Genomic DNA, 15,008 nt, shown 5'->3' on the forward strand with positions numbered 1-15,008 from the left:
AATTTTACCTCCAAAAGCATATACTTTTAAGAGGCTCTGATGATAAATGCAATATGTACAATGTGATTCACCTCAGCCTCATTTTCAAAACAGCAACACTACAATATTGCCACATTGATTATTAGATTTTCTACAGTAGTTACAAATACTGTAACTAAGCAAGGCAAACTCCAGAAAACTAAATAAAGTAGGTAATTTATTGCTTACTGCAGCCCATGAAAAAAAAAACTTTCCTCTAAGACAGGTAAGCTGGTTACTTCAGTTAAAAGACTTTGGTATGAATACAGAAATTTCAGGGGATTGAGAGAAACTCAGAAAAAGAGCATGCACTTGTATCATCTCCAAGAATACCAGAAAGAGTTATCCACATAATCAGACTGCTAGAAAAGCTCTAAAAGCTAGAGCCAGGTATTAAAATATTCAGGGTTTAGGACTAAGGCCAGGCAACTCACCTGACAGCCAAGAGCTGCCCTCAGGAAGGTCAGTACACTTGCAGACACAGGTGCTGCTCCTGTGACCATCAGCTTTACTCTTCCTCCCAAACTTGCCTACAACAGACACAAGATACTGTGGACACCAAAAGCATTTTAGAAATATTTCCAGAGTCATCTTCTATGACACCCTTAGCCACTGTTCACCTACAGTGCCACCCACAAACGTTAGGAAGTTTCATCTCCTATTGCAAGGTGTTTTTCTTGCAGTGTTTCTAGTCTCATTAATGGCTAGAAGATGCAGAATCTCATACAGTATCTGTACATGGTGCCACTGCAATGCAGACTCTGCAAAAAAAGTGCTTAAGCCATGGCCTTACAGTGATGGCTTTATAGTTAACTGCCTTGTATCAGCTTCCCATACATCCTGAATGCTACAAAAAGCAGCAACATAGGCATGTTGTACAGCCAAGGTTAAGGCCATAGCAAGTGAGTGTCAGATCTAATAGCAGACATGACTTACTAGTGACCAACAGGGAGAAGACAGTGGGGGCTACAGCTAGCACTGTGTCATACTTAGCATTCTTCCTTCAGAAGAACAATGTTTGCTTTCAAAGTGGTAAGAGAGAAGCACCAGACTGTTTCAGAGTGACTTCCTTAATACAGTTAGCTGATACTATGACCCTTCCTTCAGAAGAACAATGTTTCCTTTCAAAGTGGTAAGAGAAGCACCAGACTGTTTCAGAGTGACTTCCTTAATACAGTTAGCTGATACTATGACAACTAAAGGAACTGAAAAAATGAGTTTGAAAATAAAAAGACAGCTCTGATTTTTACTCTGACTAGCCAGGCAGTCTTAACTCAATGAAAAAGCCATACCACATTATAACTATTTGTATGAAATCCAACAATTGCGAAGTTGAACTTAGAGGCTTGCAAGCATACCTGTATTTTACGGAAGATGACTTTATCCCAGAAACTGTTATTTCGAACTATACCACTTCTGAGTTCCGCTTCTTTCCTCTTGGATGCAAAGTCCAGCAGCCACCTCTTTAATGAAGAATCTGCCTGCCCAAAAATCTATTAAGAAAAATGAACTACAGTTAGAATTCTCATAAACTACCATTCCCTTTTTCTTACATATGCATGCATAGAGACTCTTAACAATGAAAACCAAATGAATGAAAACCACTTTTATTGATAGGCATCTTAATTCTAGTAAGAAATACTTGTGAATTTTTATTTTGACCTCAGTTCAAGAGTTGAAATCAGCACTTATCTAATTCTCGATAGCCATCAAACTGTGTTGTTTCAATGCATTCTTTCTTCATTAAAATATATGAATGAAAATGGTTTACTTCTCTATTCTAGTATCAAAATTCAAATTGAGCATTAGCCTCAGCATTTTCTGAAAAGAACCCTATCATAATACATAATATAAAACATGGCGTTGTGAGGAGATGCAGGTCACTTCAGAAACACCAAATGGAGATCTCTTGCATATACAAATTTGCACTTTAATTCATTTTTCAAAGGCTCCTTCTAGTTGTTCTTAGGAAGCCAGAGAGCAAGCTCAACAGCAATTCCCAAAAAACATTAGTACATTGATTTGGAAAGAGGAAGACTCAGCATTATGACTGAAAGCATGCAGACTGCAGCATTATGTCCCCCTGCTATGCCAATTGCCCAACTTGCTGGCTTCACATGCTAGGTTACTGCAAGGGTGGGTGAGGTTCAAATGGTGGAAGCCTCAGGACACCAGACTAAAGCAGCAAGAGGAAATCATGAGGACAGTCTCAAGCTTTGATTGTGCTTCCAAAATTTCAGTAGAGAGTGTGTGAGCAGAATAAAGAGCAACATTTTAAGTACTAAAAGCTAATCTCAGGTTTTCCTCCCCTCCAGATGGATTCCAGTTGCACCATTTGTTTCCAAGCCAAGCAGAACCTTGTGTTACTTGGTGTTTCTCTAGCCTCACGATCAGAGAAATTTCCTGGCTAAGAGCATAGACAGCTCTGCCATTTCTTTAGCAGTCATAGGATTTTTTTTATATCCTTTAGCTCCCCTGCCTGTAGCCTAAAAGGAGTCAGCCACCCATATGCAAAAGGCCAATTAAAACCTGAAGCTCAGGAATGAATCCACTTTCAAATTCCCATCTCAGTTCACTGTGAGCAGGCAAGCAGCACACACAGGAGAGTGAGGCTACAGACACGTTCTCCCCAGCACTACCAACTGGCTAGTTTACAGTTCTTCCAGCTAGAACACACTCTGGCTGCCATGTAGGAAATTTTTATGTGTCCATGCAAACATAGGCAAACACCTGACCTTGCTTTGCAAATTCCACTCCATGAGTCAGATGCTAAAAGTGTGGCATGCAGATGCCAAGCCTCATTTTCGTGTTGTAGACTAGACTTTAACTCGCTCAGAGCAAAACACTGAGTCATTAATCAAGATAGAGAGAATCAAGGCCCCTAGTCAGACTTTTTTAACACTAGTATCTGTTGCCTGAAAGTGTTTTAATGCAACTAGTACTATTCCCTGCACTTTCAGCTCTTTTTAGAGATGCACACATTTGGTAGCATGCCAATTTAATATCCCAGACACAGCAGTTACTCCTACTCTGGCAGCACAAACTTCATGGAGTCTCTTAAAAGCCTGCACTCATGCCTGTAGACTTACCTTGTCAAACATCCTGTTCAACAGTCTTGGTACTACAGGAAATACAGTTGGCTGCAGTGTTTTTAGGTCATCCATGAGTAGTCTGATATCCCCTTGAAAGAATCCTATCCGGGCTCCATGGCATAGAACCACACACTGTTAGAAAAAAGTAAACACACTGAAAATGCAGGAGGTACACCATGTTCCAGCTCTGTATGTATGACAGTCCTATGCAGTGTAGATTGGCCTTAAATCCTCTCAACTTCTGGACTAGTTTTGCAGCATTCTCACACTAAGATGGTACTAGAAAGATCAAGTAGCAAGACACATCTGGTGTACACAAACCACACTTTCAAGCTTAGCACAAAATCCTCTACCCAAAAAGGGCAGTTGGTCAAATAAGGTAATGCCAGTGACAAGAGCTAGCAAAAGACTGAAAAGGAGGAACTTCTCCATCTGAAACACTTAGCAAGCTTATTTAAAATTATTAGATTTGTTTGCTCCTGACAAACAAGTTTGTTTATACCTAGAAATTCTGCATTTATAGTCCACACTTACTATTTACTAGTCCAGTGAGGATTTCTGCCTGCTTGCTACTTAATTTCCAATCCTTGCACTCTGCTTTGCCTTCTCATTTCCACAGGACTAATGCCAGCAAAGGACTTGTTCTTAGGTGATCAAGATGCTCTTCAGAAGATTCTGGCAGAACCAGAGCTTATTTCTGTATCACTTACTGACCTACACAAAGGTAGGCAGACTTAACCTTGTTGTGTTCAATATTTTCTGTCTAGAAGCCTAGAAGCTTCACCACCTACCTTACACACCTCACTTTATTTTCCTATTTTTAGTGTTTAACATCTCTTCTCTCCCTTGTGTTTATACCTATCTGCTTTTATTTCTTCTGCTTGCTCTGTAACACCTGCTCCTTCATTCCCTACTATCCATCCTCTTATTTACTGCATGAGACATGCTAAAGTGTCGCTTTCCATCTCTACCTATATTTTGCCACCATCTGCTAAAAGCAGCAAATATATCAGTCCATATGGACTCAGCAGCAACTGCCTTTACTAAGTAAGGAACATACTTGTCAAGCCAAGTTCATTGACCCTCTAACTTCCATATGATACCAAAACCAAGCAAACATCAATTTTAAAACAGGACTGTAAAGACTGGTCACAGAACCCGTGTTCATATCTACCCCAAACAGCAAGAAATCTTTTCTACTTTCTACCAATAATGTCTTGGTTAATTTCCTTATGTAGCTCTGCCACCTATTTTGTACAGGCCTCAACCAGCAGAGGAATACTGCAATCCAAACACTCTTTTCATTTTCTCTTTGAAAATGAAAGTTCCTATCCTCTTTCTACTGCATAATCAAGAGCAGAGCTGTTTGTATGATCTAGTGCAAGGCAGGTGAGCAAAATGAACACTGAGGTATAAATGATATCAAGGAGACCAGGAAGAAAAAGGGCTGAATGCCCAAAGGCACATGTAGACCTCAGCTGTGTACTATTCCAAATCTCTATACACACAGACACATATATACACACACAAATAGAAACATTTTTGCATATATATATATATGCACACAGACTTTCAGTTGAAAACTTAGGATTCCTAACGGAAGTCATACAACAATTTCTGGCTTCATATGCATTTTTCATGCTTGCATGGATGCTCCCTCTATAAACCTTCAACATAAGTATCTGCAATCTCACCTGAGGAAGAAGTGTTAATTTAACTTAAGTAAGTGCAGTAATTAATACATGAACTTCTTACATACTGTAGAAGCACAACAGTAGAGGAATTGCATCCATTCAATAACACATAGCACCCAAAATGAACCCAGAGGTCTTCGAGACTGGCTGTGACTTTCTTAACACTGGCATTCTCCAAAATTAAGCCTCAGATTTTTGCTATATTGGGAAAACAAGTGATCCAAGAGAACTTCAAAGTTTGTCACTGAAATGGCTTTAAAAGCCACTTCCATTTCTGGGAAGAAAATTCCCCTGAAACAAAATCCCTTCCTCTTTCCCCAAATTTCTTGGATGCAATGGTGAGTTTAACTCAAAATTAGTTTTGGGTAAGCAAACAGGACGCCTCCTTATAAAATAATTTTTTTAAGTTTGTAAACTAAAGAATGGCATTGGATTTTTAATAATGCACTAATTACGCTGGAGGGAATCTCTAGGCAGTGTACATGCACTAAGGGATTGCCTCATGTTCTAGTAAACCAGTTTCTAATTAACCCTAGTTCTAAGGTTAATGTTTATATTTTGGCATGAGAACCAATTGTCTAGAGCTCACTACATACTGTTTATGGAAACTGCTTTCCTGAACATTATTTCAAGCTTTCACACACATTCACAAGAGTCAGGAAGGAAGAGCATATTTCACCTGGATGCATTCTGTAAGAAAAGTAAGCTTCTCAGTAATTTAGTACAACAAACAGATGCTTACCTCAACTATTCTCTCAAACATATGAGCCAGGGGCAGGAATGATATCAGAACATCATCAGAAGAAGGAATAAATGATTTCTGGAAGTATTAGCAAAAGTTTAATTCTCATTGAGTCTATTTTGTCTAACTTAAACACAACAGTAAAATCTAGCATCTAAACTCTAGAGCACAGCCCCTGCTTTAGTTTTGCTTGTAATGAAGCTGCATGGTCTTTCTTTCACTAAAGACTACAGCAATGACTTTCTAACATGAGTAAAGGCACACAGCAGAAACAATCTTTTAGAGTTGAGTACAGTGATCAGATTATTACAACTTATCATTCATAGAATTCTGAAAATAAATAAATTCTGATATAAACCACAGAGTTCCATTACATATACTGGGAGGGTAGGGGGACAATAGAGGTTAGAATAGCATTGGGTTGAAAAAATATACTTTCATCTAAGATTAGGAAGTTTGTTTACCTGATTTACCCTAAGGTTAATATCAAAAGTACCTTACATGAGCTAATTGTGAGTCCAGTTGCTTAATTTAGAAACAGTACTCCTTGCACTAATAAGAAACACTATAAGCCCATGACAGAATGTAATCTATATTCACATAAGGATCATTTTATCATTTTGGTTACATCAGCACAGATTGGAGATCCGTTGGGTTCTTGACCCTGACAGAATAACCAGTAAACACTGACTTCTGACTAGAGGGCACAGAATGCTGTCAAGTTATATTTTCACTTGGATCTTACTAAAGCTTAAGACCAAAGTTAGAGATTTCAATGTTTGTTTTACTCATGAGATTTCCCTCCAAGCAAGTCCACAATGTTTATCTTTTCAGTTTACCTCTGTAGTTTTCACAAAGGCTGAAGCATTGCTGACTATGTTTTGATGAGTGATCATAGCTCCTTTAGGGTTTCCTAAGGAAGAAGGATATCAGGATTTAACAGTGAAATTCAGATCCTTGAAGTTAAGGTAGCAGTGGCAAAACTAATGTGATAGCATTGTTTGACACTAATACATTTCTTTATGTATCAAACAAAACCCTGTCAAGAACAGCTGGCAACAGTTAAGTAATCAGTTTATGATGAAGTCTTAAAACTTTTCAAGGAGCCCAAAGCTTTAAAAAAATCACCATATTTTTGGATATGTTTCTAATTCAAAATTCAACTCTTCTGTGAAGATGCAGTTACCAAATCGAGATTAACTTCTATTCTCACATCTGTTTTAAAAAATATAACTTGCTGCTGTATTGTTTCCCCCATACTTCATGCCAGTGGGTATGAACTTCACAAATGTCAAGTGAGTGACATCTAGACAGTCTGTTTTGGTCTTACAGCAAGGTTCTTAGACCTATGGAACAATTTTGCCAATAAAGTACAAAAAAAGACCATGGAAGAATTGATAATCTGAAGTTTGATGCAGAGCCCTTATGTAAATACAAATTCATTATTTGTTTCCAAGCCCAAAAACATAACACCTCCACCCCCCAATACTGCAACTTTTTATTAATAAACAGGAAAAAATTTAAAAACCCAAGGGAACTTTACTGTAACACTAACCCAGCTACTACTTGCCAGAAAGGTGCAGCAGCAGGAGGAAATATTAGGGGGGAAGAAAAGTAGGAGGGCTCCTGAATTAATTTTGCATATACAGAATAATAAATTCTACATAATGTAATGAGATGTACCTGTTGTTCCACTGGTGAAACAGATGACTGCTAGATCTTCTGGCTTTGGAGGCTATGAGAGTTAAGAAAGTATTAGTATGGTTAAGACAGCAAGGAAAAATATTTTCTTGGACAAAACATCAGGGTACTAGTGTTATTTCTAGCTATGGGAGATAGGGAGATTTGCTAGTTAGATCTAAAGAATGCTAACCAGCTTCACATTGTCACTTGAACCAATTTCATACTTACCATAGGTTTTTGCCTGTGTGCTCTTCCTAGCTCCTACAGAAAGGAGAAGAAAAAGTGTAGGCATAAACATGTAGCTTTCTTGCTTTAAATTTATCAAACATTCCCAAATACCATAATACTTCATTATCTAGACACTCTGTTAATGCATTTTAACTTGTTTAGCAACTGAGTGCAGCAATCCCTGCCCATGGCTGGAGGATGGATGGAAACCACCCTTTCTTTAAGGGTTTAATGATCTTTAAGGCTGCTTCCAACCCAAACCATTCTGTGATTTTCTAGTTAATGCAAGATTAACAAAAGCTTTAAAGCACATTTCAAAAATACATACAATAACTACCGCACTCAACAAACACAAAAGTGAAAATTTATCTTGAATTTACAGGGCTTTTCTCCAGCTAATAAACTAGAAGTCACTCCCTAGGTTAAGATAAGACAACAGACAATCCTATACCTCATGCAGAAGCTGTGCCACCAACAATTATTGGTTAAATGAAGGAAGATTCATCTCAGCAAGCACCTCCAAGGAAGACTGAATTTCATTGCTGGTTTGAACTCCTATACAGGAGAAGCTCTCATCCATAACCCTTCTTCCTCCTTAGTTACTCAGACCTGACCACTAATGTTAGGGTTCTTTAGGCAGAAGGGAAAGGATACCAAAATGATCCTTTTACCACCAAGGATATTGTGAGTAAAAGGAAATATTTGCAAGCCAATGTTCAGTACCTATGAGTTTTAAAGCTTCAAACCAAGGCTTACTACTGTCATGCCCATTTAAAACTAGAAACAATACTACTTAAAAAGGACCTCCTGTTAAGTGTATCTTTGGAAGCACCCCTTGAGGACAGACATCAACTTCACCACTGCCTTTACCTTCCAAGTACACAACAATAGCATATGCATTTCTTTGAGCCCTAGACTTCTTATTATCTTGTACTTCCTAGATTTACCCAAGGAGGTTTAAGACAAATGGAATGTCTGGAAACACAGTTAACATTCCCATACCTGTAGGCTTGCCTTTTTGAAAGGGTGCATTATACAAAGATTTACCACTATGGCAACATTGCTGTCTGCTCAAAACAGCACCTCCACTTCACATACCACTGGCAAGCTCAGTGCCTCTACAACCTTCTCTGAGTAAGATCTGGGATTTACTGAATACACAGCTAAGGTCCCAGACACGTGTTTTGATCTCTTCCTGTTAAAGAGCCATTTATTTACTCAGCTACAGCCACATGATATATATAGATATTGGGCATCAGAAACTAAGCTGAAGGCTTCTAGGGCATACACAGAGGAATGGTTCACAAAACCCATGCACAGCTGAGCAATAAGCTCAAGCCAGAAATCCAGAAAACTATTCAAAGCTAGAAATAGATTCTAAACAGCTCATAGATACCTTTCAGGAGACACCATAAGTCTCTAGCCCCTTAAAGCAACAAAACTTTCTTCACTGAAGGACTATTACAATTATTTAACTTAGAGGCAAACTTCTTATCAGAGATTTAAACAAAAGGCTCTTGGAACACCTCTTACTTAGCACTTGATGTTTGCATTAATGAAATAAGAGCTATATAGTACTACTGAACATCACTAAAGCATACAAACATCTTTTGTAAAGACAACATTTACCCTCAGTTTTGTTTTTTCATAGCTAAAAGATCCAGTGGAAAGCATCTTCCTCTGTCCAAAACTGTAGTCCAACTCAAGGACTCATCTTAGTCTAACAGCTTACAGTTGGGTCACTTTTTCTACATTTAACCCAACCCTTTGGCCAGTGAACTGCAAGCCATTTAACTCTAGCCCTACTTCATGTTTTTAGCCCCATTTTAACCTGGCACTCTTACTGAGGCCAGTTTGCCAGTCAATGTTTTGACAGAAGGTGTGCTGACATTTTTGTATCTTTACCAGAAGGTGGCCCTACTAACATAGCTGTCTTAACTGCTACAAAAACTAGTTCAGTGAAATGAGGCATTTCATACCAGTTACTGACACCTGCACAAGACAAGTACATTTATCTGGAGATAGCCAAAGTCTAGCAAGCCAAGCCTTCATCAGTATTACAGCTAAAAGCAGGCTAAACCCAATTTCATAATCTCAGAGCAAAGATGTACTTCATGCAATTTGATCCTGGAAGAAGGTTCTCCAAGTGAGTGAAGTTATGAAACAAACTTGCATAAGAGATCTACACCAACAAAAACTACAAGCAAAACCAAGACTTGACATCAGGTGGTTAATTAAAATGATTGCTACTTCCAAAGCTTGAAAGCTCATTCCCCTATATCACCATAACCTTATCCTGAAAGAGGTTGACTGACATGTTCCTTCTCCCCCAGAAAACATCTTGTAGATTCAGTGTACAGGGAAAAATGTCATTTTTCACAAGACAAAACCTACACAGGTTCTTCTTGAAGTAAGAATTTCTGAAATATTAGTCACAGTATATAATTATCACATTATGCTTCACATGGGCAAGCCTTAACACTCAGATCTAGTGTTCAGTCTTGGACTATATTAATAAGCTTTCATGCTGTCATCTTGGTATATCCACTTCTTTACGTTGAGCATTGTGAAATACCATTAGCAAGTTGTTTTCCTCCTATTACTTTTTATATTTTTGTGTAAACTTCAATCCAAGAGATAGTTAAGGATTTTGAAACTAATCCATGGCAAGTAAACAGGATTAAAGCAGTTAAGCAGGTTAAGCATTCTTACCTCTATTTCTCTCATGCTGAAGACTTCCACACCACATTTTTTACCACGTTCCACAAGATCCACTCCAAAAGAATCCATGATAACAATGGTGTTGAGTATTGGAGTTTCTCCCTTTTCCACACTGGCTAGCAGAAGTCTGGCCTTGTCAGGTTTGTCACAGAAAACCAATGACAAGTCAGCTGAAGAAAAAGAACTATATTATCAATGTGACAAGTTCAGTTTAGACTAGATCCATACTTCAGTATGTTGCAATGGAAGGCTTTTCTGAAGAAGGCTACAGCTCTGCCACCATATATTCAGTTGCTGAGCTACTGCAAGTATCCTACCTTTGTTCACAATGTATGTAATAGCTTCAGCTCCCAGTGTATCATAGAGTGGCACCACCACCATGGAGAATGCATAGCACGCCTGTTCAATGATGACCCACTGCACAAAGAGAAGAGATGAAAGTCACTACATTTTGCTTATTGTAACAGACCCCCAAGAAAGATTCATTTTTAAGATCTAACAAGGAAGCTAGTAGGACACAGCTCACATGGACAAGTCTTTTTAGAAAGCAGCAGTTTGTATTCTTTTTTCAATTTGAAGACCTACTCAATTTTTATCTATGGAAGGAAAAAAAAAATCCACAAATAATAAAGAGCTACAGGGAAGAATCCAATAAAATTCAACCCTACCCCTGAAAGTAATATTAAGTACTTTTGAAAAAAGCAGTTAATGTTAACTGTCTCATTAGTTTACCTACTAATAAAGGCTTTGAGCAAGAGTACAGTACTTTTTATTGGTTTTATGTTATTGAGGTAGGCAAGGCTTTCCATTTTTCTTATTACCATGAATCACTGAAGGACTCATTTATGTCTTGACCACACGTTAAATTTATATACACACAGTATTGCTATCCCTACATTATATACATCTCATTTGATGGTCACACGTATGACGCACACAATTAAAGTCCTTTGGGGAGTTAGCCCCAGAAAGTTTCTCAGCATTTCTCAAGACTAACCATTCTTCTTTACAGGAAGACTTCTATTAAAAAAAATGCAATTACATCCCTGCAAGCTGCAGTAAGAAGGATCTACATGCTAACAAGTATACTACTCAATAAACATAATGAATATTGCAGCCTTATAATGTGTTATGTGAGTTATGCTTTACAGCCAGCCTATTTTAATCCAAAGTATCATCAAGACAGTAATACAATTCTTTTTTTCTGAGAGTAACTCTTAGATGTAGTTTGTAACCAACTAGCTACACCAAAATACAGAATAGCATGCAACTTCTCAAATAGGAACCTCCAGACACATGAAGAGACAAATGGAACTGGAACATTTCTGATCTTCCCACCAAAGACTGACAAAAATTCTCAGTATCTTTAGTCAGTCCAAATGACAGGAACAAAACAGCATGCATCTTTAAAGACTTAGCAGAACTTACAATTCAACAAGACTTGCACTAACAAGGGTGTTTCCTTTCCCCTCTCTCAAACTGTTACACTTTGCAGAGCTTTTCAGGACAAGCAGCTACCTCACCCCCACAGGATGACAAGTTTAAACATGATTCAACTGATTATTCCATAAAATATCTAATAGAAACTATGTTAAAGTTGCCAAATCTCAGTTTTACAAACTTTATTAGGGGCCAGTTTCCCAAAGTACTCTATTATTGATTCAGATAGCCTTAAACACAGGAAATTTTTCTGACAGCATTCATGCAATGGGCAAGTTGTACACCTCTTGTCCAAAAAGACCTCTTATAAAACTAGTGCACGGCCAGCTAACAGGTAACTAGACTTTCATGAAGACATTACACATACTGGTAAGTCTAAGCAGGCACATTTATAATAGCCATGAAAGATTCCACTGAATAGCTCTTGCTAAACAACGTCCTCCAGGATATGCAACAAGGGAGCAGTTGTGCTACTGTTCAGCAGCCAGAAGTTTAGAAGTTACTTTAATAGGGTGGGGGTCTACTACAAAAAGACTTCAGAAGCTGCACACAGCCATAAAAGCTTCCTGTTGCAGCCTCCAACAACTCTTGCACATTATTCTCAACAGTACAGCCAGCATCTTTATTTTCTGGGCTACTGAGCCACTTTTTTGCATTTTGCATCTAAACTTATGAGTAAACGTAAATATCAAAACATGACACTTGAGTTCTCTCAAAGCCCAAGCAAGCAACTACTACTAAATACAGACAGACAGACTTTTAGTTTCTTTTCTATTATGGTTCTGATCTTCTGTTAGGGAAAACCATACTTCATTGTTTTGTTTTCTCTCAACCCAAAACAAACCTCCCATTTCCAGAAGAGATGACTCTTCCCGGAACTCAAAGAAAGTAATACTTTTATTTACAAATCCAAGTTTTGGTTTTGCTAGGATTTTCCCCATTAGGGGATTTCCCCAGCAGCTGTTCCTGAAATAACAAATGTGAATAATCTCACACAAAAAATATCTTCACATATTGTCCTGTCTGAATTAGTGATTATGACTGGGATGTCACAACACCCATCCAGTAGTTTTGACCAGGGAAAATCCCAGATTTAAAATTGCTGGTTAAAAAAAATCTTTTCATCTCATTCCTGAACCAACTCAAAGCAATACAACTTAAGCATTTTATTTCTGTGATTCAAGAGCAAAAATCCATGCTCTCCTTCAGAAATTCTCTAACCCAGCAGAGACCATGCACACTTAGATCTATAGAGAAACAATTCAAATTGGCATAACAAAAACATGTCTCCCTTTTTTACTTCCAGTTCACCATGTTGTATGCACAGGAAGCTGAATGGTAGAGTCTGTAGCTCCATGTCATTTAACAGCTTCTTAACTGAATATATTCCAGCCTTCTTTATTACAGAAATATCTACAGCTGTTAGAAATAGAATTCCATCAGGAAAACCCAAGAGCTGAGGGGTTTCTTAGGTTGTAGCCTGAGAGAAAAAGAAGGAATCAATCCACAGTCCCTTGTCATACAGCTTGTCTTTTAGTGACAACAAGAGACCAAGACTGATAGAACTTCCAACCCTGTCAGAATTGTGGATGTCCTTTGATAATGGCAAACACAAACAGGAGTGTTTACTTAAGAGGGACAGCATCCTTTTGATAAAGGGTAAGAACCAGTCCCCCTGTCTTAATATAGGTTTACACTGAACTAGCTCCGTGCAGCAAGTACTAGCTCAAACTACTAAACACAAACCTAGGTTAGAGAAATTCAGTCCTATAAAACAGATTTAATAAACAAATCTAGAGAATATATACTTACTGAATAGTTAATGTTTTTAGAAAGAGCAATCTGGAACCACTTCTGGGTTAAAATGGATAGGCACTATCAACCTAAATATTCCTATGGCTGTCTCAGGTGATTTTTAATTGTGCTACTTTCAGTCTTTCTACCCATTTTTATTAAATTAATTTCCCATTTTTGCCTTCAGCAGTAGCTTTCCCCACCCAGAATCTTTGTGCCCAGGGCCTCTGGAAGAAAAAGAATTACCACCTTAACACATTTTGGTCCAAATATTTAATCACTAAGTGTTCCTTGATGTTTTAAAAGTTTAAACACCTCCTTATAACTTCCTATCACTTTCAACTATCTAGGTTCTCCAATGTTACTTTTTAAGAGAAACCAAGTAGTGTTTAAATTTACTAAGAAGTACATCCACTTCCTATTAAACAAGCCACCTCTATAACATGGAAACAATATAATTATTTCAGTTCTTCTGAATTCCCTGGTTTTTTTCTGCTCTGCAGCCTTCTGCATTCTACAGGCAAAAAACAAAAAACCCCAACCAAAACAACAATATATGAATTAACCTTTGTATCAACTACCAGTTTTGGTTCTTAGCTAAAAGGTGCCATGTCTATGGCTCATGGGTCTGCAATACCAGTCTTTAGGCTTTTCCTGACACCAAATGGGCTCTCAGTAAGGAAACACACTGCCAAGAGACAAAGGAGGAGGCCATTTTAGTAACAGCCAGACCACAGAGACACAAAATGTTCGTTTAATTACCTCAGGTCTGTTTTGTGAAAAGATTCCTATGTACTGAACATGAGATGGTTTGAAGCCTCGGTGGAGTAATGCAGAGCCCACATACTCAGCCCTGTCTGAAACCTGGAGGCAAAAAAAGAGGAAGAATAAAAAAAATAAGGGCAAGCTCATAATTGCTAACTCTATTCAACAATTATTAATTGGTATGAATGAGAGAGAAGTTTTTTAGGGTATTTTGGATGTCCTCTGTGACTGATAACCTAAACATTGCAGTGCCATTACATGACACTGATTGTAATTATTACACAATATGCAGCAGAAGAAACACTTGATCCAGTCAGACTTGAAATTTTTAAGTATAAGTTTAGAAGTTCAAGCACACAAGCACAGAAAAGACTGTTTTGCTGCATCTGTGTTAAACCCAAGAAGTGACCCTGGAACAATTCAACATAATATTTCTGTTTAATCACAGGCATAACATACATCCTCCTTTTACTTCATTCAGTGTCTATGGGAATAGCATTTCTCCCTCAAAAAAACAATAGAACAAGGAGGCAAAACCCACTTAGTTCTATTAACAAAGTTTGAGAAGGCAATTTTCCAAATTCTTTTTCTATAGCACGTGACTTGAAACCATGTTAGTGGCATGACCCCAAAAGCAAAGCTTTAATAAAACAGGTTGCACCTAACAAATTCACAGCAGAGTCACCTTGGGGAAAAAGTGAGCTCTGTTACACACAGAAGGTGTTTAATGACCTTAACAGTATGCAATAGGCAAGGTTTATGCAAATTTGAAGACCAACTGATTAAATCAGGAACAACCTAAGTGCACACAGTTATTAACAGAAATTTGCA

At 37.9% G+C, this 15,008-nt stretch overlaps 1 protein-coding gene across 3 annotated transcripts in view; it reads right to left on the bottom strand.

Annotated features, from left to right (window-relative positions):
* ACSL1 (acyl-CoA synthetase long chain family member 1) overlaps nucleotides 1–15,008 on the bottom strand; it is a 38,219-nt gene that overhangs the window by 7,057 nt on the left and 16,154 nt on the right. For all 3 annotated transcript variants that reach the window (XM_039700190.1, XM_039700191.1, XM_039700192.1), the window contains exons 5-14: nucleotides 14,175–14,276; nucleotides 10,496–10,595; nucleotides 10,170–10,348; nucleotides 7,458–7,490; nucleotides 7,230–7,281; nucleotides 6,386–6,459; nucleotides 5,547–5,624; nucleotides 3,108–3,242; nucleotides 1,377–1,511; nucleotides 453–548 (exon numbers count right to left, since the gene is read on the bottom strand). In XM_039700190.1, the coding sequence (XP_039556124.1) occupies nucleotides 453–548; nucleotides 1,377–1,511; nucleotides 3,108–3,242; nucleotides 5,547–5,624; nucleotides 6,386–6,459; nucleotides 7,230–7,281; nucleotides 7,458–7,490; nucleotides 10,170–10,348; nucleotides 10,496–10,595; nucleotides 14,175–14,276 (984 nt within the window). The remainder of the gene's footprint in view (nucleotides 1–452; nucleotides 549–1,376; nucleotides 1,512–3,107; nucleotides 3,243–5,546; nucleotides 5,625–6,385; nucleotides 6,460–7,229; nucleotides 7,282–7,457; nucleotides 7,491–10,169; nucleotides 10,349–10,495; nucleotides 10,596–14,174; nucleotides 14,277–15,008) is intronic.

This window comes from Passer montanus, unplaced genomic scaffold (genome assembly GCF_014805655.1).
Source record: "Passer montanus isolate IOZ18808 unplaced genomic scaffold, ASM1480565v1 scaffold14, whole genome shotgun sequence".
Lineage (NCBI taxonomy): Eukaryota > Metazoa > Chordata > Aves > Passeriformes > Passeridae > Passer > Passer montanus.